The sequence below is a fragment of the Panthera leo genome, chromosome E2 (genome assembly GCF_018350215.1).
Source record: "Panthera leo isolate Ple1 chromosome E2, P.leo_Ple1_pat1.1, whole genome shotgun sequence".
Lineage (NCBI taxonomy): Eukaryota > Metazoa > Chordata > Mammalia > Carnivora > Felidae > Panthera > Panthera leo.
This window is the reverse complement of record NC_056693.1, coordinates 19,623,818-19,645,583: the sequence shown is the minus strand read 5'-3', so window position 1 is coordinate 19,645,583 and position 21,766 is coordinate 19,623,818. Positions and strand designations below refer to the sequence as shown.

The window sequence follows — 21,766 nt, the reverse complement described above, 5'->3', positions numbered from 1 at the left end:
GCGATGATGGGACACAGAAAAAGCTCCTGGACCTGAGATCCTGTCCTCTGAACTCCTCTGAAGACCTCATTTAATATTCTGCTTTGTACATACAGACTCAGAGTGAGCTGCTCTCTGGGGCTGTAATTCTACACTATCACTACCGGCTCTCCCGTCCCGCCACTCCAGACTCTGTTTCACTGCATTTGGAGGCCAGTTCTCCTCTTCTCCCCCCAGATCACAGTACAAACGGAGTTGAGTTTCCCCCAGCCATAAAAGCAAAAATGTCAGAATGCAGCTGGGGAGGCTGCAGTGAAGAGATGCTCTGACTTGGTGAGTCCCAGGCTGCCCCCTCCAAATTTCTGGAAAGGTCAAGGTCCCCAAGGACGATAATGTTAAAATGCAGTTTATAGAGGCAGGAAGAATGCACTTGCCAAGGAGAGGGTCAGGAACAAAATCAGAAATAAGGATGAGCGGGTCCCTCGCTCCCTGGTACTTAGAGATGCAAGGTAAGTAGCAAATGACCTCATTAGGAGCACGTGAGTAAATGTTCAGGCTATTTGAGATCCTATACCCAAAGAAATCAATAACAACAGGTCACAAGTGTATTAACCGACTCTTTAGATGCTATGAGTTGCCCCCCAGTAACTCAGTATTGAAATCCAAGGACAAAAAGAAAGATCAAAAGCCACCCTCTCTCCACAACCCAACCAGGCAGAAGGTGCTGCAGAAAACAGGTGCCCGTGGCCCTGGGCGCATGGGTGCAAGCCGCGCTCCTTCACCAAGGCCCCCCTGACCAGGCACCGAGGGCCACGGTCACCCTCTGCTCCAGACCGTGTCGTGGCTACGGAGTTCATCCCTGGGTCCCAGCAAGCTCTGATGCCCACACACCCCTGGGACATTTACTCAAGCTGGCTGGCTGGCTCCTCTGCTGCTTCCACAATGACCCCCAAGCACTTAATGTATGTCCACGTGCCACCTTGGTCTGGGGAAATTGGCATGCGAGGGCCCCATCCCGCCAATCCTGCCAGGCTGGAGCAGCTGTGCCTGACCTGGAGCAGCAGGCACTGACGTGCTTGGGGCACGGGGCCTGTAATACAGGCCTCCCTGTGTACCTGGCAGTGGCTGCAGTTGGAGGCCTCGGTCCCCCAAGGAGACCATGGGGGCGCACGGCTGTGCGCTCACCTCTGCCCCAGTCCTGCTCCATCAGCAATGAAAGTCAGGGGCAGCCCCTTGTGACTATCTGGATTCGGGACAGATGCAGAGTCCCAGAAGGACAGTCATTCACCTACCCAGGCCACATGACACCCCCGGGCACCCACGTTGGGAAGTAGATTAAATCCGGGGGCCTCCAACTGCACCCCACCCACGGGCCTCTCAAAGTCTGGGGTTTTTCTGACAGCAGCATCTGCAGCCGGCAATGGTCTATGGGGGAGCACCTCCCCACACGTGAAGGCCCGGGCTGAGCCCGAGGGGCGCTTAGATCAGACCTCCCAGAGCTGTCCTCCCACTGGGAAGCTCAGCAGCCACAACCCAGGTACAGAGGCCTCCAGCTGCCGAGTCAGGGCACCGCCCAGGCACCTCCCCTTCAGGGAGGTCTGAGGTACACACTTCCCATCTGCTCTCTGCAAACGTGGGCACTGCCGAGGTGGCTGGGAGCCGGGCGGTGGCATCCCACAACACACAGCCAGGCTATGGCAGCGAGAGGAAGGGGATGCCGGAACGGAGGGGTGACGGAAGCCCTGACCTGCACAGAGAGGAGCCGGCTGCTACTGACCTCGTCTGCATACTGGACGTCATCCACAGCATACTTCTCCTTGAAGTACTCCTTGGAGTGGATCCTCAAAGGGAAGCACAAAGAACACCAGGGTCAGGGTTTGGCCACACTCGGCACGGGCTGCCTTCCCGCTCTCAAGCCCAGACCATAAAGCCCCAGGGCCCATTCCCGTCCCGACACAGAGCAGGCACAGACTCGGATGACAAGGGGCACTGGGCCACAGATTTAATGCTGAACCGTCTGCCTCTCCTGACCTCCCCAGCTGACCTCCACTCGTCCTTGGAGCCCGTGACCCTGGCCACCTGCAGCAAGCATCTGCAGACCAAACTTCACCCTCCACCACCAGCAACAGCCCACCAGGCAGCCAGCCAGTATACCCTTTGGGGCATGAAATAAGCTGCCTCCCAGGAGCTGCCCCCCATGGAGCCTCTTTAAAGGAAAGTTTTAAAATTAACATTTTAAAGAAGTCAATATCAGTATTACTCATTGTGATGAGAACATTCAAGCTTACTCATCATCTCTGAAAAATCAGCCATGAGAAGACAGACAAAGGAAGGAGGAGGTTGGGCCATCTCCCGGAGGGCTCCCAGTCATGGTCATGGTCACAGTCAATGGTCCAGCCAGCACCCCCCCATCCCCCCGCCTCCCGGCAGGTGGGTGAGTTGATGTCACTGCTAGTGACAGAACTCACATGAAGTGGAGCACTAGCCACACGAGGGGAGGGTGTCACAAGCCAAGTCTATTGACGCACACACGCCATCCTGCGCCATCCCACGCCTGGGCACCACATCAGCACAGGGGATATACCCCCCAGGCTGCCTGTGATCACATGGTATTCTAGTCATCGAGTGTTAGATCCGAAAGCGGCCTCGGGAGAAAACAGCAGATGGTTTTCAGACTGTGCTTCCTGGACTCGCAAGGGTGAGCAGATGACAGGGGGTTGAGGGTGCCAAGGGCAGCGTGCCTGGGGACGCCCAGAGGGGGCAGAGGAGGGAGCACACTTCCAGACTTGGAGATGACCACCTCCAAGAGCAAGCTCCATGTGCCTTTAAGAAAGACATCAGTGACCAGGGTCACTGCCCGGGAAATGGAAGCCCACTACCCTCCCTGAGCCCTGCACGGCTTCCCTCTCCACTCAAGCATGCGCCAGACAGATCATGGCCAGGAAGCAGAGATCATGGACCTGGGGGGCAGATGGGTGGGCCTCAGGGATCAGCAAGGAGCTCACAGCCACACACGGCGAGCAGGGCTGAAGAGATGACAGTCTCACTGCAGCGAGCTGCTCGGTGCCCCAGAACGCTCTTTGCTTTATCTCTCTTTTGGCTTCTCTGAAGTAGGCACTGGGTGTCAAGCTCTTGCTGTTAATTAAATTTGCACAATCCAGTCACATTAGCTTCCACGCCTGAGTCAGGACTCAAACGTCAAATGGCCAAAGTCTGGCACCACCAGCAGTACCACCTGAAGGAGCTACGGGGCAGGAACAGATGACAGGCACCTGGATGCGGGAGGCCCCGGTTCTCCGCTTATGGCGGACAGCTCACTGACCCTCGGCTACTAAGCAGTGACACCCTCAGCCATGCGCAAAAGCACATGCCAGAAGGGAGGGGTGGGGCCATCAGTGTCATCACCACGTCCACCCTCGACCGCACCAGCTTCGGTCTCAGCTCCAGGACGGATGCCCTGCATCCTCGGCAGGTCCCCAGTCCACCTCTGGTCCCCAGCCACTTCATCGCTTGCAGCGGTGGCAGGCAGCCAACGCCAACTGCCAGCAGATTTGGGAAGTGCAAAGGACCTGCTTTCAGGGGATGCTCCCTACAGGTGGGCATCTCAGCCACTACCCCAGGGAATGTGTGCCTGCCTGCCTGCCTGCCCTGCCTGGGAGTCTCAGTGGTCAGGCTTCAGCACAGACCTAGACTGGAGACCTGAGAACATCTCCACACACTCGGCCTGAGGTCAAGGTCTTCGCGATACGGAACCAGGGGAGATGGAGGAGGAGGCGTAATGGCGAGGCAAACACGAGGTAGCTGTGACCTGTGGATGGCCCCAGGGCTGTGCGCTCACCTCTCCACCCCTCGCCTACCAGCCATAAGCCGCTCCACTTGCCACAGGGGCCGAGGAGCAGCCAGGGCCAGCCAGCCCACACGAGAGCCTGCTGCCGCCACTCTGATTATCCGGGAGGAAGGCAGGGCAGGAGTCAGTCCCACCACGTGCCCCTTGCCCTCCTCAAAGAAGTCAAATGACACAGTCCTGAGCACCCACTGGGCCTCAAGGATCAAAACCACTGACTAGCCACAGGCCTGGTTCGTAATAGGAACGACCACCTCACAGATACAATGTGAAAAGCATCTTTTCTGGCACTTCGCCTGCCTTTCTTTCCTAAAGGGCACAGATAATTAAGTTTGAATACTACTTGTTTTTCATGTTTTGAGGCTAATTATAGTAAAAATAATTTAAATGTCACCCTAAGGGAGACGTGTGCCAGGCCACCGCATCAAGCCAGCCACCAGAGACTCAGCCGTGATGACTTGGTGGGGTCGACCAGGGAAGGAGCGGCTGCTCCAAGAGCCCCGCTGGACAGGCAAGAGAGGTCAGCGGGCAGCTACAGGACCCGCTGGGGGCCAGGCTGGCGGCAGCCACACGGAGGGCCTGCACTCTGCCCTGTCTGGGGTTCGGGGTCCAGCGGGGCAGCTCATGCCAGATCCCATCACATGGCAGATCCAGAAAAAACCACTGGACCAGGGGAGAGTGGGTCAGCAGAGAAGCTGACCTCACCCTAGAAACTGTCCCTTCAAAGGGAAGGGACGGCTTTGGCAGGAGAGAAGAGAGAGCGCCCCACTCAAAGCGGTTTGTGACTTCACCACCAGCAGCCGGGGCCAGCATGAGTTAGAGGTGGCCTTTCCCAGAACTCAAGGTCAGGGTTGACACTGTGAGTACCCACGCCCCGTGCAGGGCCTCCTGTGGGAAGGAGACATTAAGTGAATGCCTGTGGTGTAGACACAATGGAACCCTTCAGAATATGAAATTTCCAAGCACAGGTCTTGCCAGCTAGCTGCCCACCTGTGTGCGGTTAATGAATAAATAACAGGACCAAATTACAGCAGTCACCATCAATTTTAGCGGCCAGAGTCTGCCTTCAGCCACACGCAACGCTGCTGCCTCTCATCCTGCTCACAGCACAGCGCTGGCACTCGCTCCCAACGTGGGTCGGCAACCACTGCAACATTCCAGTGGCTCGTCAGAGAACAGGTCTCTCCAAAGCAGTGCAGGTTCCTGATCCTGGGGATCACAGCCGTGAGGCGGTGCTGGGCATCGGGGGAGCCAGGGCTCCGGAGGTGATCAAAAGGAGGCCCGTGATCAGCAGAGCCAGAGCCCCGGGAAAGGTGCCCAAGGGTTCTGGCAAACGCTTAGCCAGGCCTCGGGCTGCCTGAGATCAGGCTCCCCCCACCCCGGACCGCCTGGGGTAAGAGCCAAAGGGGCTCCCTCAGCCTCCTCGGGAAGGCCTGCACCTCCGTCAGTGCCCCTCCCTGAAGACAGAGGGAGGGACAGGGTGAGGCCACCAGGTGGGCTGAGGCGGCCTCAGTCCTCCTGACCCAGGTGTGTGTACAGGGTGCGGAACGGTAGCTGTGAGAAACCGCTCACAACATACACAACCCGCAATATGCACACATACCACATCACACCCTACCACACGCCCCCGCACACCCCATCCCACACGTGCACATACACACCGCATACCGCATACACCCAAACCACACCCACCCACAACCACTCCCCTGGCACCCACACACACATCACAGCACATGCACATCAGCTCCCATGCCAGAAAGAGCAGGGCTCAGGCCCTGAGGCCCTGAGCCCGGGGGGAAACTCCCCCTCACCACTCCTGGGCAGGGCCCTCAGTAGGATAAGCACCCTCCTCCCTGCAAACCCCACACCAGGCCCACTGTCTCCCATACCAAGCCACAGTCTCAGCCAGGAGACAACAGGAGCAGAACACGGTCAAGCTGCAAAGGTTCTAGTAGGGCCCCCCAGACCCCGCAGGCCCAAAGTCACTCACCCTCTCTGGGCGCTGAGGCTGCCCGGTATTGAGTTACGGAGACAATTTTAGAGGACCCCAGACACCCCGGCAGCCAAAGCTGCCATCAGCTAAGCCTGATTCTGACAAGACATGATGGGAAACACTCTCACGTCCAAAGGCCCTGGACTTTTGTCAGCAAAGATTCCAAATGAAAACAAATGAGAAGCTACCCTACCCCTGTACCCAAAAAGGCCCGGGGTGAGGAACAGGCCGGGCAGCAGGCCTCGTTGTCTGCTGCCCTGACAACGGGACAGGCCCTCTGTGCAGGAAGTGGCAGATCCGCAGATGGGGGTGTTGTTTCCCTGGACGACTGTGGATTGCAGGATCTGCCAGATGGATTTTCAAAAGCCATCAGAGACTGAAAAGGAAGCTGAGGAGCTGAAGGTCAAATGTTCAGGCTGGTGGGTTTTGATTGCAAAGGCCAGGTAATCCCACAGCCTCGCTCCTGAGCCCTATTGATTATGAGTGTCTGGAAATAGCCACATGCAATCAGATCTGGCCATTCCCCAGCTCCAGCCCCCAACAACCAACTCATTTATCACTGCCCCACTATAACTGAGTCTTCTCTCCCAAAGGCTGGGGACATGGGGACCGGGAAAGGGGCACGCCAGAACAGAGGAAGGGGAAGGCCTGCCCAGGTGGCCACAGTGGGGAGCCAGGTCTGTAGGAAACCAGGGTCTAGCTCTCTGCTGTGGAGCCAGAAGGCCCCTGGGGACCAAACTGCTCATTCCGGCCCACCCAGCATGGAGCCTTTCCAACTGGGAGACCCACACTGCAGACCCATTTCTATACTCAAAGGCCGCACTAGCAGCTGTGTCTGCACCAGACAATCAGCTGGCTTGGCAAAGCAGGGACAGACTGAAGGAGAACTTTTAACAGTGGTCCTGAAAGTCAGCCATGACCAAAGCACAGAATATTATTCCTGTATTATTGAAGATTATGCTTCAGAATAGCCAACTGCTAACAGCTGTTCCCTGACCAATCAGGTCCTGGGTTTTAAACCCTCCAGTCAAGTGCCATGTGGCTCCCCAGATGGTGGCTGTGGGGAAACATAGTGAGATTTGCTCAGATTTTCCCACTGGATGGTAGAGTCCCTAAGGCAGGGACAGGCCTTTCCTCCCACTGCCCCAAAAGACGTCCACCCTCCAGGACAGGCACTCCCCAATTTCACACAAGAGTCAGCCCTACATAAAAAGCAAGCAGACAGAAGAGAAAATACACTCAGAGGCTCCCTACATTTCCAGACAGAAACTCCAGTGAGGCCCTGCTCACAACCTCCCCTAGCCCCCCCACCCAGGCCCACATCTCCGACTGCAGGACCGGCACTCCTGAAGCCAGTAGGGAGCCACAGGGAGGATCACAGACAGCCAGCTCACAACCCCGGGTGCTGCAGAGGGGCCCTGGCTCTTTGTGGGGTATGCCACTGGCAGCTAAGTGACCGCCTAGAGTGCAGGAAGGGTCTGGAAGGAATCCTCTTACCAAGACCAGACCTACACTCTCACCAGGAACCTTCTCACCACAGCTGAACCAGTCACCAGGGTTTTGTAGCAAACCATACTGACACTCTTCACTTTCATGGACCCTGAAGGTCTGGGCTTGTGACAGAGCCCAGAGTGGACAGCTTGTCTCTGCTCCACAAGGTCTGGGACCTCAGCAGCAGGACCCAAGGGCTGGGACTTGGGAGTCACCTGTTCTGATGGGTGGTCTGGCTGTCAGCTGGGCCTCCACTCCTCTCCATGAGGTCCCTCCTACATGGGCCCCCTCACGGCATGGCAGCCGGGTTCAAGGGCCAGTGTCCCTGAGCAGAACCACAGTGCACTTTATCGTCTGTCTACAAGATGACCCTGCCACACTCACACATCGAGGCAGTCACCAGGTCCTGATCCGAGTCAAGCAGGAGGGGACAGATTCCACCTCTGCATAGGGAATGGCCACAAATATTGCTATGGTCATTTTTGGACATTACAAGCTGCCTGTCCCTGCCATCTACCACCTCACTTCAGTGTCACAAATATAACCGTCCCCACAGTGACCATCACTCTGACGACAGCCCTGGCAGTGCCTCACGGGCAGCACTGTCACTGTTCCCCAGATAAGGAATCAGAGGCCCCAACAGTGGCGAGACCTGCTCCACAAAGGGGCCGTGCTGAGCCGTCCGGCAAGCTTCCAGCAAGACGGGCCCACAGGACCTGCACAGGCCACACCACCACACTGCTGTTTCCTTTCAAAGCAGGGCAGTTGTACGGATTCAACCAGGAATTTGATGAAGACTGACTATAAAGGCTACAACAAGATGGAGAGGTGGAACCCACCCTCCCAGGAGTACCCATGTCTCCAGGCCGGATATGCTGATCTAACAGGAGGAGGCGTCCAGGAAGAATGGACTGAGGAAGGCCTGCCCCAGGCCAAACCCGAGGCCAGTTTCTCTGCAGGTACAAGACACCGTGGCAAGGCAGGCAGGGAGGTCCAGAGGACAGAGCAGACATCTGCCTCTGTACTCCCCCACACACCCCCACCCAGGCCTGGGCGGTGTAGAGCCTCTGGGGGCTCTCACTGGGCCTGGCGCACCTTGACCAAGGTGCCGCCCCACCCCTCTGGGAAGAAGACAGTACAACATTCCGTGTCCACCCTGACCCGGGTATGGAGGCCAGTGGGAACCTGCTCGTTACAGCAGGGACACATTTACGCCATCTGCCCTGAGGCCTCTGAGAGGGCCAGAACCTACGTGGCTGTTCAGTCACGCACTCCAGAGGCCAAGTGGATCAGGCATGGCCACTTCCCACCCCCTCCCCCAGAGGCAAGCAGGAGAATGTCCTCCAGGGAAGCACAGCCCACTTCTCTTCTGCCGTGAGTGCTGCCTAAAGCTGTCTTTACAGCAAAGCTGAAGGCCTGGGGCCAGGAAGCCCCAAAGGAGAAACATTACCAACCTGTGAGCCTGGATCCCTTGCCCCAAGATGACAGAAGAGGGATCTCTCAGGCCAACCAAAGAAGCTATGGAGTCTGCACTGAAGGGCCAGTGGGGAAGGGTGCTGCATGAGGCACAGGAGGCCCTGTCCTGGGGTCTGCACAGAGCAGCTCCCTGTAGCAGCCACAGGCCCGCCAGCCCACCTGGTAATGAGAGATCGAGGACACTAGGCAGCGAGGGCTGCAATTCAGACGTTTGCCCAGAATGACCACCCTCCAGGCAGGAACGACATGCTGAAGGTGATGAGCATTTTCCGGGATCCCCTGAGCACCTCAAGCACCCACGGTGAAGTACAGCGTCTGACTCAGCACCTCTGTGCAGGCAGGATGGCTCCCAAGGTGGGTGGACATGGCCAAGGGCCCTGGAGCTGGTAGAGGCCGTGGATGATGGGGAGGAGGCCTCTGACCACAGCCTAGCCCTGGTCCCACACTCTTCACACAGCACAAGCCTAGAGCCACTGACCTGTCTCATGGGTGAGCCAACTGAGGCAGGGCCTCCATCTGAGCCAGAGACGGGCACACGACAGGCATCCCACAATGCCACATTAGCGATGGGCCTCAGAGAATGGTCCCAGGCTGCCCTCTCTGACCCGGGCCAACCCCCATGACACCCAAGGTGGGGCCGCCTCCCACTGATGCCATGCGGGAGTGATGGTTCACTGGGGCCACAGCCTCTGACATTTTAACAAAGCTGAGAATCCAGAATTTCAAGATTAATAAATAGTACCTCCAAACAAACATGACCACAGTCTGTGGCTCTGACACCCCTTCCCAACCAAGGCCGCAGGCTCTGGCCCTGAGCAGTCAATGGGCCTGACCACTGAACCCCGCCCCCCATCCCCGGCTACTCTTTCCCTCCTTGTCACCACAGGCCAGACCCTTCCCCCTGCCCCAACCCCAGCGGTGGTCAGCAAGCCCAGACTGCTCCTTACTTTCCCATCCAGGTGGCATAGCTGGCAGGAAGCCTGGGCACAAATAGGGTTGACTTCCCGGTGCCGACATCAATTGTGCCGTAGCAGCCTGGATCCGTGACGCCAAACGCCCAGTGAAAGAAGGACTCCTGTGGTGAGAACAAGGACCCTGGTTACCCGGTCAGCAGGACAAAAACATGAGGCACAGGGAGAGGTGTGAGGTGTCGGAGTGAGCACCGAGCACCCTGGAAAGTCAGCTCAGGGCCCCCCAGCCCCACACAGTTGTCCTTCTATCCACTCTGTCCGCTGACAGCTGCGGGCTGTCTCCCACTTCCGGGATTTGGCATGGAGCAGCCCGGCTGGCTCCTCCCACCCTGCTTTCAGCTTTCTCTGATGATGCACATTTCACGACATGCCCCAGCCCCACCTGCACCCCTTCCCGGCAACACCCTCATGCCCCCCCGCAGGGCACCCTAGGGCACGCCAGGACACGGGTGCCCATGAGCACCACGGGTCCGGCTCAGCCCTGCCCGCGCCTCTCTGCTGCCCCCATGCCCGAAGGTGGGCAAGATGCCACTCTGACTTAGACACCGAGGCCAGACATCTGCACGGAAAGGAGTCCTCCATTTAGGACTTCTTACTTCCTTCTCCCACCCCCGGGGCAGCTGATGACTTCAGTGTTTAGCAATAAACATTGAGCTAAAATAATGTTCGAAAGGTATGAAGTGGAGGAGGATCTCTGCTAAAATTAACCTTGCATAACAGCAGTCAGGGAGCCAAAGGCTGAATTTAGGAGATCGATTTTTACACCACAAAATACGTAAACCTCAGGAAGCATCAAGACTAGGCAGAAAAGCCTTACTGAGACCTCCACGTCTCTAGCAACCAGGGGACTGCAGGCTTGCAGCTGCAAGAACAATGTGGCATGGGGAAACGTGCAGCGGGAGCCACTTGCGGCATAAAAACACCACAATGGCTCTCAGCAGCCGACAGCCCATCTGTGTCCTGTGCAGGGGACACAGCCCAGCTGGGGAGGCCACCACTTGCCGCGCCTCCACACTCAGGTCCCCTTCACATTTCCCTGACTCCTCCTGGCCTGGATGCTGGACAGCCATGTCCCCAGGGAGGTTCCGGAGTTCCCAGGGTGCCAGGCCCCAGATCTGCAAGTGGCAGGGAGGAGAAGAGAGCCCTATACTTGGAGTCCAGAGATACGACTCTAATTAGTCCCAGCTCCCCCTCTGGCAAGTCATTTCCTCTCGGAGCCTCGGTTGCATCATCTATAGAGTGAGTGCGATGCTAAGATCGATGAGTGGGGCTGGCTCAGGGCGTCTCCGGCTTTCCGGGTGAGCCTCTCTGCTCAGTGCCTTTGCTCCTGTTCCTGGGAACTGAGTGATGCCAGCGATTCCCAGCCAAGGCCGCCACATCCAGGCTGCAGCTAGGCTACCCCTACTACCCTCCCCCGCACAGGGTTCCAGATCCTTAAGGAGTCCCTAGTCTACTTCCCAGGTCAGGAAACTGAAGCCCGGTGAGGGTCAGTGAGTCAGCAATGGCCAAACCATGATGAGTGTCTGGGCCTCCTACTCCTGCTCAGCACCCTGTTCACACGCCCCCTCCCGGACGTCTGCAGCCCCCTGCAGCCCCCGTCTTCCCTAGCACAGGAAGAATCTGGCCCCAGGAAGTCAGACCTCCCCATCTGCACCTCTGCCCAGCCCACCCTCTTACCACCCACTCCTGTGGACACTACCCTCCTCCCCAGCCTGGAACACCCACACCCAACTGCACTTGTCAGAATTCACCCTGGCCTTCAAGGGCCCACACCGAATACTGCCTCTTCCGTGAGGCCTTCTTGCCTACTTGCTCCCCCAAGAATGTCGTCTTTCTGTATTCTGACCTAAGAGCTGAGACTGGCTGGCATCAGCTCTGCCTTCAGCCACAGCTAGGAGGGATCTGCCCCTCCAGACTATTGGGTATGGGCTTCCTGGGTGCCCACGCCTCGACCTGCCCTCAGAGAGCCTCTGCAGGGTCCCCTTGGGGGTAAAGCTGCCCAGGGCCTACCAGGCCCGATGGTGGAGGAGGGCGGGCAGCCCACAGAAGGCTGGGTGCACGCTTACAGGAAGCTACCAGGGCGGGCTCACCTGGCGGAAGAGGACCCCGGTGTCGGTGCAGTAGCGCTGTGTCTCCTCCCCGCCCTGCAGCAGCACCACAGAGCCCGCCTGCACAGCCGGGTTCTTCCGCAGCCGCTCACACAGGCGCCGCCTGTTCAGGGCAAAGAGTGCCAACGGCACCTTCAAGGTTTCATTCCCCAGCCAAAACGAAGATCTGCAAGACACGAACACACATTGCCACATAGGCTCTGTTAGCGCCACCAAGCACATCCGCCACCCGTGGCCTCAGGTGACTGGAGGGCCGAGCCTGCTGTGGGACCCCCATTAGCGTGGGGCAAGCTGGTCTAACCTCAATCTGCCTGACCTAGAGACAGCCCCTCGCTGGGCTGCCGAAGACCACAGGGCCCCCTCGGCCGCACCCTCCCCTGCTGTCCCCGAGCGCCGGGCCCCGAGAGCAGATGAGGGAAAACTGCATCTGTTTAACCAGCTGGCAGGTGAGGCCCATGGAGGGAAGCCTACAATGGCTTGGAGACGCACTAGACTTCTGCCCTCAAGGATCCTACTATCCATGCAAGAATGAGCTGTAATCTGGCCCAGACAACACTGGATCCCTGCCCAGTGCCTTCATAATGCTGTCTTCTCAAGTCACAGACCCAGCATCCTGGGCCGGGACACCCACCTGGCCCCAGCACACACACACACAGGACACCCAGTACCAGGGCCTGAAGTGAGTCTGTGCCGAGGGGATCATGGTGAGATGGACTGGGCAGTGGCAGCCCTCAGGGTGCTCTCCTGAAGGACCCACATCACAGGAGAGCAGGTGGATGTCTCTCCCCACCCCCACCCCAATCCCCTCTACACTGAGAAAACAGCTCACCCTCCCAGCACCCACCCCCCCAAAGCCCACCTGCCTCCAGACCCTGCATCCCATGTCTATTCCCCGGTTGCTCCAGCATCAAGTTTTCCCTCTCAGGATCGCTCTTTGTAACCAGTGTACAGGAACCTCACCCTTGTAAAAAATAAATAAGTAAAAACACTTACTTCCCTTGACCGCAACGCCCCTCCAGCAGTTGATGTCTCTGTCCCCTTTGCAGGAAATATCCTCTGCAGTCACTCAAGTCCACTGTTCTACTGCCCATGCTCTCCTCGATCCCCTCCCTGGCCTTGGCCGGGTCACAGTGACCCCTGCTCCTGAACCTGCACCCAAAATCCTTATGTGGCTTCCCAGTCCTCGCCTAGCTTCTGGGTTCCTAGGCACCTGGGGGCCACTCTTTCCACAGCCACCCCCCACCAGGCTCAGGCTCGCTCCCCCCTCAGCGCCACCTCCAGCTGGAGGAACCCCTCTCCTGCCTGGACAACCGCAGGGAACTCTCCAGGCTCTCTCAGTCCCAGCTTCCCCCACCCAGAGGGACACTTTACAATGCAAATCGGAGCAGGCCCTCCCCTGCCCACCCCCTCTGCTACCCAGTGCACTTGGCCCAGAGCTACCAGGCACTGAGGGGATGCAGCCCCACTCTGCCTGCACTGGCACTCCAGTTCTTCCCCAAACGACAAGAACACTCCCCAGGGGCCTGGATGGCTCCCGTTCTCACTGTATCCGGGCCTCTGCAGAAACGGCCACACTTTCCAGAAGCTTTCCAATACTCTGTCCAAGACTTATCCCCTACTCTCCTCACTCCTCTCTAGAGCACAGGGCACTGCCTGACATCATTTATTTACTTGCTCATGGTCTCCCCAGGTAAAACGTAAGCTCTAGGAGGGCAGGAACCTCACCTTCTTTCCGAAAGAATGACCAAACGGAGGACAGGGGACGGAAGACAGAGGTAACATCCTAGCAAGTGTGTTGGGGGCTAGCTAGGAAGGCTGCCGGGCCAGGCCCAGAGGGCGGCAGGGGAGTCAGGCAAGTGCATGTGGTGTGTGCCCCAGGGAAGGGGGCAGCAGGTGAGCACGCAGGCCCAAGAGGGCAGAAACAGCCCAGAGCTGGTTGAGAAAGAAGGCTCTGCCAGGGAACACAATGAGAGCCGGGCACCGCACTCACCTGGCCATGGCCCCTCAGAGACGGGGACACGTGAGCAGGTGACACCCCCATGCACATCATGGCTTAAAAGCCACCGCATTCTGGTCTTCCCCGGCTTTCCTCTTTACACGTATAGCTCTCTCCTCTCTCCCCCCACTTAGCACCCTCCAGATCCACTTTCCCTGCTCTGCCCAGGTCCCCCTAGCACTTCAGTAAGGCTCCAGGTGGATTTAGCCGCTGGGAGGCAGGGCAGGAGACTAAAGGGTGGAGGGAGGACACAGAATCCATTCCCTCCTCTCCCTGGTGAAGCTGGAACCTGATGGCTGGTGGTCCCGCCCCGCAGGACCACAGCTTGGCTTCCCTGGCTCCTGACCAGCTTCCCTCCTCTTCTCTCCCAGGTCCCCTTAACCTGCCCACAGCTCTGTAAACTGACCCCTGCATGAAACTCTCTTCATCACCCCTTTGAGTGAGGCCCTGCCAGGTCCCTGGCTGAAATGACACATCTACCTTCTTTTTTTTTTTATTTTAATTTTTTAATGTGTATTTATTTTTGAGAGAGAGAGAGAGAGAGAGAGAGTGTGTGTGTGTGTGTGTGTGAGAGAGAGAGAGAGAGAGAGAGAGCGAGCGAGCAGGGGAGAGGCAGAGAGAGAGAGAGAGAAAGAATCCAAAGCAGGCTCCAGGCTCTGAGCTGTCAGCACAGAGCCCAATGCGGGGATTGAACCTGTGAACCACGAGATCATGACCTGAGCCGAAATCAGGTGCTTAACCGACTGAGCCACCCAGGTGCCCCGACACATCCACCTTCTGACACACAGGCAATCTGTATGTACTGGTGCTCACTGGGGGGGTCCGCCTCCACGCACAAGAAAGTAATCCCATGGAGACAGATCTGGGCCTGCTCTGGTCGCTGCCGCCCCAGTGCCTAGCACTCCGCTTGGCACACAGCAAGTACTCAATAAATATCTGCTGAGTAAACAACGGTCACAATGTGGGGCCACCCACACAGCTGTGCAGATCAAAAGTTGCCACGTCGGCTCCAGTGGGGCAGGAAGCAGGACCCTTGGGCCCACCCTGGCCCAGAAAGGGAGGAAGGGTCACGCACACCCCACACGCGTCGACAGGGCTAGAGCTCCCCACCCCAGTCCCTGGGCCTCGCCCTTACAGAAGGGTTGTACAGGGGCCAGGACTTCCTCTGAGCTGGGCTGCTTTTCTGCTGTGCTCAGCCACAAGGATCAAAGGGCAGAGGTGACAGCTCGTGAACATGCCTGCATCCCAGCTGGCCATGCAGTCAGGAACCGAAAGTGCAGCCACCAGCACCCGCACGGCCCCCCACACTCTTTCCCCTCACTCAGCAAATCCCAGGGAGGGGATGGCACAGGGAAGAACCTCATCTCTGCAGACTCCCCAGTGGCCCAGCGGGAGCATCACTAAGACACTGCTGCAGGTGGCCTCGGCCAAAGTCGCCCGGATGCACGAAGACTCCATAGCACAGCTGGCTGAAAATGCCCAGTTGCAGCCAGCACCCATCCCCTCGCCCGGCCCACCTCATCCCCCAACCCTCTCCCTGACCCTCTCTCTTTAAAAGCACCAGACACTAGCTCCACCTGGCCTGCCACCATGCCCCCACCAGGAAGGCTCTCAGAAGAAGAGCTGGGCTTCCTCTTGTCCAGAACCTTCTGAGAGGCCTACATGTTTCAGAGCATCTGGACTGGGACCTTCTGGCCCAAGGGCCAAGCAGCCCAGAACAAGACAGGTAACTTGCTAAGAATCCTGTCTAGGAGCGTCAGCTGTTATTGTGAAGAAAACGTGCAATACTCCCTAAGTCTCCATGGGGCTCAGGCCAAACGGAGAAGGGCAGCCCAGGCCAGCCCAGGAGATGCGGTCACTCGTTACTGCAGGGCACCCCCAGAATCAAGGCTTATAGAGATGCGCCCTTTGATTTTTCCTGATGTAAACCAACCCTCTCCCCCCATCCCCAACAGAACATGGGGCCCAGAGCCAGTGCAGGTGACTTCCCGCAAGCTCAGCAAAAGCAGCACCAATAAAACGTCTCCACCTGGTTTCCACTGGCGCTTTCACGGATCCCTAGAATTGAAAAGGCAAAAGCCAGGTCATCCCCAAGTGCCAGTGTAAATAAGCCAGCAGAGGCTGGCACACCAGCTCTGGGGCACCGGAGAGACCCAGAGAACAAACTCCGGTCCCCACAGGCCAGCCCACCCCTACCAACCGCCAGGGCCCAGGAAGCAGCCAGTGACCAGGAGTGGGGCCAGCCTCGGGGAGAGTGTGACGCTGTTGTCCCTCCAACCCATTCCTGTCCCCCAAACCATACTGAGCCACCCCTTCCTTTGCCTCAGTGGCCACCTGTGGGGTTCTCACCCACGGGGGATTCACCCATGAGGATTCACACACAGAACTTAGGGACTCCATCTTCTTGGGTGGGGAAAAAGTAGATCTTTCTTGCCTTTAACCTCTCATTCAACTGTATATTTTCTTCAGTTATTATTAATGTAAGGAACTAACCACAGCAGCATCAGCAGTGTATGAATCTGTCACCAGTAACAATCATATGTTTTTTCCTATCATATTACTGATGTCACGGAATCTCAAAATATCACTCTTGTTCATTGCTACTTCATAATTAGGGTGGTCATTAGGCCTGCTGTTTTTATGACTTAATGTGTGAATAAAGAAGCATATATTACTATACAGTAAATTTATTAACATTTTGATAACTGTATTTCAATGTAATTAGTTTCCCTTGTAATTCTCTGTATTTTATTTTATGCATTTAAAATTTTTTTTTCATGTTTATTTATTTTTGAGAGACAGAGAAAGAGAGCAAGCGAGCATGAGCAGGGGTGGGGGGGAGGGGGGCAGAGAGACAGTGAGACACAGGATCTGAAGCAGGCTCCAGGCTCTAAGCTGTCAGCACAGAGCCCGACTTGGGGCTCGAAACCACAAGCTGTGGGATCATGGCCTGAGCCGAAGTAGGACACTTAACCGACTGAGCAACCCAGGAGCCCCTATATCATGCATTTAAAAACATGTTGAGAAGGGTGCACAGGCCTCACCAATGGGCATGGGGTCCACGGCACAGAAAAGGACAAGATCCCTGCACTAGAATGTAATGCCACTTCTAGATGGGGCCCACACTGCTAAGTTCCCAGCAAGAAAGACCAGCCATGGGCCTCTGCTTCCTCACCCTCAGCCTCTGGCTTGGGCTGGGCCCCAAGCCCACTGGCTGGCTGTCAGCAAGGGCAACCCACTCACCCTGGCTGGAGGGGCCTAGAGGCAGCTGACCAACACTCCCCCACCCTGCCTCCCTCTTTCCCGGGAAGGGTCAGGGGGGTCTAAGCATACACAGAGACCGAGAGAGAGAGAGCTATGGAGTCAGGACCAGGCCTGGAAAAGAGCCAGAGGAGGGCAAAGGAGCACTCAAAGGCCAGCCTGCCTCCCACAGACCCACCCCTACCCACCCACCAGCGTCGGCCTGACACCTCTTCTCCAGAAGCAAAAGGTTCGTATCAGGGTGGGGACAGGCTTTGATCCAGAACCTGACTCCTCCAGTTACTTTCTCTCCCTAAAAATGCTGACTCCGGCATGACCTATGACCAACAGATACACACCGAGGGCAGCTCATCTGCTTTTCCTCACTGGCAAAGGCTCCCTGGGAAGCAGCTCCCTGGGAGCCACTCGGTTAAAGAATTAAAGGTATCTCTTGGGGCGCCTGGGTAGCTCAGTTGGCTAAGTGTCCGACTTCGGCTCAGGTCAGGATCTGGCTGGCTGGGAGTTCGAGCCCCGCGTTGGGCTCTGTGCTGACAGTTCGGAGCCTGGAACCCGCTTCGGATTCTGTGTCCCCCTCTGTCTCCGCTCCACTCCTTCTTGTGCTCTGTCTCTCTCTGTCTTTCAAAAATGAATAAACGTTAAAAAAAATTTTTTTAAGGTATTTCTTCATCTTACTTGGAATTCTGTCCCCACCCCCACCCCCCGCCACATTTCCTTTCCTCAATCACTGAGAGCCTCCTTGCAAAGCAGGACGGCACAATGGATTAATTTAAAGTTCCCCTTGGGGCGCCTGGGTGGCTCAGTCGGTTAAGAGTCCGACTTCAGCTCAGGTCACGATCTCACGGTCCGTGAGTTTGAGCCCCACGTCAGGCTCTGGGCTGATGGCTCAGAGCCTGGAGCCTGCTTCCCATTCTGTGTCCCCCTCTCTCTCTGCCCCTCCCCTGTTCATGCTCTGTCTCTCTCTGTCTCAAAAATAAATAAATGTAAAAAAAAAATTTTTTTAATTTAAAGTTCCCCTTTTATTCATTAGGCATCACGTCACCCAGCACCAATCACAGGGTGGCCAAATGGCCCTGAAGGTACAAAATGACCTGATCCCTGGGATCCAAGGATGCCAGAAGAGGCATAAAGGGAAGCAACATCTCAACCACAACTGGCAGGTGTGCTGACACGGAAAAGCATCCTGCCAGTGGAGAAAACTGGGAATCTCTGGAGTTCTGAGCAGGAAGCTTGTATCAGAGGTCAGGAGGGAGGGCAGTCAGGAAAGGTTTCTAGGAGGAGGAATCATCATCTAAGCTGGGCCTGCACGTATGTGAATAGTTACATCGGAGGCCAAGGGCACTCCAGGGCCAGCAGGTGAGTGGGCACAGCCAAGAAGAGAAAGGAAAAAGCCAGGTGAGGGAGGAGATGCAGGCAGCTCTGGCTGCAGCCAAGTCTCATCTCTGACCACGAAGGCTCAGGCATGGCTCAAAGAGGGGGCACCAAGTGCTATGGGATGAGGGGTCAAGCGGTGAGGGAGGGCTTCAGAGCAGACCCTCTGGGGGCTATCTCATCCATCTCATACATGACGTCCCTGCCCAAGCTAGTAGGACAGAGCGGGGTCAGCCCTGAAACACTCCCCAGGGGAGCTTTTTATTGCACCTGGTCTTCTAGTTGAATCTGAGATGCTAGTTTAGGGCTTCCGGTGCTCCCCAAATCACACGCAGCACACTCCAGTCCCTGAGACTCTCACAGCCTCCCCTGGCCCAGGCTCTGGAGGACCCTGCAGGCAACCAAATCCGACCCCCCGAGGAGCCCATGACCATGACTTGATGGCATAGTGCCTCATTACGTCTGACACCCTGATCTGTCCTGTGTGTGCAGATGGGCAGAATTTTGCTGGAAACACACTCAGAACCTACCCCCCTTAAAGAAGCTGCTAGGGTTTGACCTCAGATTCAAAGTGTCCGGCAGGATAGTCCCATACCACGGCCTGGGATGGCTCCTGCCAAGGAGGCCCTGTCAAGCTCCAGAAGCTCCCTGCACTTCCAGTAGTGCACCTCTCCAAGAACCCTGTCATTTTGTGTCACCTCCCTCACCATCCAGCCCAGCACCCCCCCCCCACCCCCACCGCCAAGGCCCAGAGGATCAGCTTTGCTGTAAGAGCCCTCCTTCCAGGATTCGGCCAGCTCCAGGCTCACGCCCATCCAAACAAGGAGTCTGGCTTCTCTGTACCTTCTCTGTACCTCTGGCTTGCTCTGAACCCAAATGCAGCCCCTGGAACTCGCTGTGGCCACCTAACTAGCCCAGATATAAAGACAACAGACCCACATCTGGACACTGGCCTACACTTGCTCACTCTGCTCCTTCAGACAGGGTCATAGGCTGGGTTCAAGGATCTGACCCTGGGTTTTTTAACACTCATCTGGGATTGTGCATGCACAGTTCTCTGCCTGAGGGGCACCCAGAGACTGGTACACACGTCATCCATTAAAGGTCGGCCCAGTACTGTCCCCAGAATACAGCAAGTGACCAATAAATGTTTGATTTGTATGTCCCAAGCTCTCTCAACCTTGGGGGCTACTTGAGGGGGCCATTTTCTGTTGCCATTCTCCCCGCCTTCCAAAAAGAGAAATGCAGTCAGTCCCCACTCTGATCTCAGTTCCTAGCACGGCATTTGGGGCAGTGCCCCCTAGCTATGACTTCCTCTCCTAGCCCCCAGCACCACCGGGCCCATTTGCCCTACCCATTACTGGGCCTCCCCTTGAACTCACACACAGTCCAGGGTAGCAATCGTCTAAAGAGCACATATGATTAGATTAAACACTTGGATAGCTCCAGCCCCTCGGGACAAAGTCTGGAGAAGCCAACTGGGACACCACGCCCTCCAGCACAAGGATGCACCCCACTCTCCCCTGTCCCCAGCAGTCTTAACTCTCAACCTTTGTCACTCGCCCTTTGTTCAGATGTTCCCTCCTCTGGTACACTCCTCCCAACGCTGCAATGAACCCATCTGTCCACGCTTCCTCCCAGCAGGACCACTCACCCATTTTTTCCTGCAGAATAATTTAGGAAGCACCTACTGCATGCAAGGCACTTACTAGTGAGATCCAGGAGTGAACCAGCGAGAGGCCCTGACCTTCCTTTCAAATGAGAAGACGAGAAACAAGTAAAATAAATGTACTATATAGTTTATCAGGAGGTGATAAGGGCTGCAGAAGTAAGATAAGTGCTGAGGGAAAGCGTCTCCGAGGTGACGTTTGGGCCCCGAAGGAAGCGGGAAAGTGGCCCTCTCGGGAGGGAATTCCAAGCCCTTTTCAAACACCGCTTCCTCCCGGGAGCACTGCGTCCCGGACTCCGGGGCAACGCCGCCTTCCCATCTGAGGGTCGTGGCAGTGAACGCGCCTGCAGACGCGAGCCCCTGCCTCGGCCACACAGCCGGGCCGCCACGCGCGCGGGTGTGTCTGAGCGCCAGGGTGATCCCGAGGACCACCCTGCAGCGGGCAGGGGAGCTCAGCTGCCCCTGACTCGGAGCGCGCAGCCAGCCCCCCGCGCGACGAAGCGCGCTGTCCATGGCCACGCAACTCAACCAGCGGGGCCGCCGCCCGGCGGCGGGGGCTATTGACCGGGAGACCCAGGCCCCTCTCCGCGCCGCCTGCCAACGGCCAGGGACAGGAGCAGCACTCACCCGGTGGCCGCCGCCATGTTCGCTCGGCACCAGCGTCACGTGAAGTGAGGCATCAGCTGAGCCCGGCCAGGTCCCACCGCCGGAGGCAGGGCCGGGGCGGGGCCGGGGCGGGGGCAGGGGCGGGGCCGGGGCGGGGCCGGTTGTCCACGCCCCGCCCCCTCCAGCGTCTAGCTCCTGGAGACCCGGAGGAACTGAGTCTGCAAGAGAGGAGGATCCATCTACTCACCGGCAACCCGCTGTACTGGAGGGGCAGGGCCGGAGTAGGGGGCAGGGGTCTTTCCAGGGTAGGAGGGAGTGTCCCCAGGCCACGGATACCTTGATTCAACCCCCACCGGGCGTCTCAGCGCCCACCGGGGGAGGACACCCTGGGAGAGAGAGAGACCTTGACCCAATCTAGGGACAGGGAAGAGGTGATAACTGTAGCTTAAGAAGGGAGATGACCTGAGCAGAGGCCAGGACTACCGGAGTAACCAAAAAGTTCAGTGTCCAGGAGAGGGGATGTGGGAGTGAGAGGTAAGACCTCAGAGGTAAGCAAGGGTCAGATCCTGTAGGGCTTTGGAGACGGGGCTGGGAAGTTAGGTCTGGTAGGACCTTTTCAAGCTCCCTCAACTGCAGGATGGAGAAGGGCCCAGAGGCAGGGAAGCCAGTGAGGAGGGCTGGGGAGAAGTGGACACAAGGAGGGCACAGTTCAGGAGGGAGAATCTACCAGAAGGTATCTCCCTTTGCTCTGCTGGGCACTGCTGTTGGGTGCAGGGTCCCCCAAAGAGTTGGAGGAAGGGGTGCCAAGGAGGGAGATGGGAAGCAGATGTTCTAAGGGAGCAACCTAAGCTGCAGGTGTTCTGGAATAACAGTAATACTAACAACTACTACCAACAGGTACAGAGCACTTACTGTAACCCAATGCTTTGCAGAGTTAGCTCACTGAGTCCTCACAAGAGCTCTGCGCAGCAGTCTCTGTTCTTAATGCCTTTTAACAGATGAGG

At 57.2% G+C, this 21,766-nt stretch overlaps 1 protein-coding gene across 1 annotated transcript in view; it reads right to left on the bottom strand.

The window, feature by feature from the left end:
- Nucleotides 1-20,860, bottom strand: part of PEPD (peptidase D) — a 112,091-nt gene extending 91,231 nt beyond the window's left edge. The window contains exons 1-4 of the mRNA XM_042919471.1: nucleotides 20,784-20,860; nucleotides 11,845-12,028; nucleotides 9,731-9,858; nucleotides 1,757-1,820 (exon numbers count right to left, since the gene is read on the bottom strand). Of these exons, the coding sequence (XP_042775405.1) occupies nucleotides 1,757-1,820; nucleotides 9,731-9,858; nucleotides 11,845-12,028; nucleotides 20,784-20,800 (393 nt within the window). The 5' untranslated portion in view covers nucleotides 20,801-20,860. The remainder of the gene's footprint in view (nucleotides 1-1,756; nucleotides 1,821-9,730; nucleotides 9,859-11,844; nucleotides 12,029-20,783) is intronic.
- Between the last annotated feature and the right edge of the window lie 906 nt (nucleotides 20,861-21,766).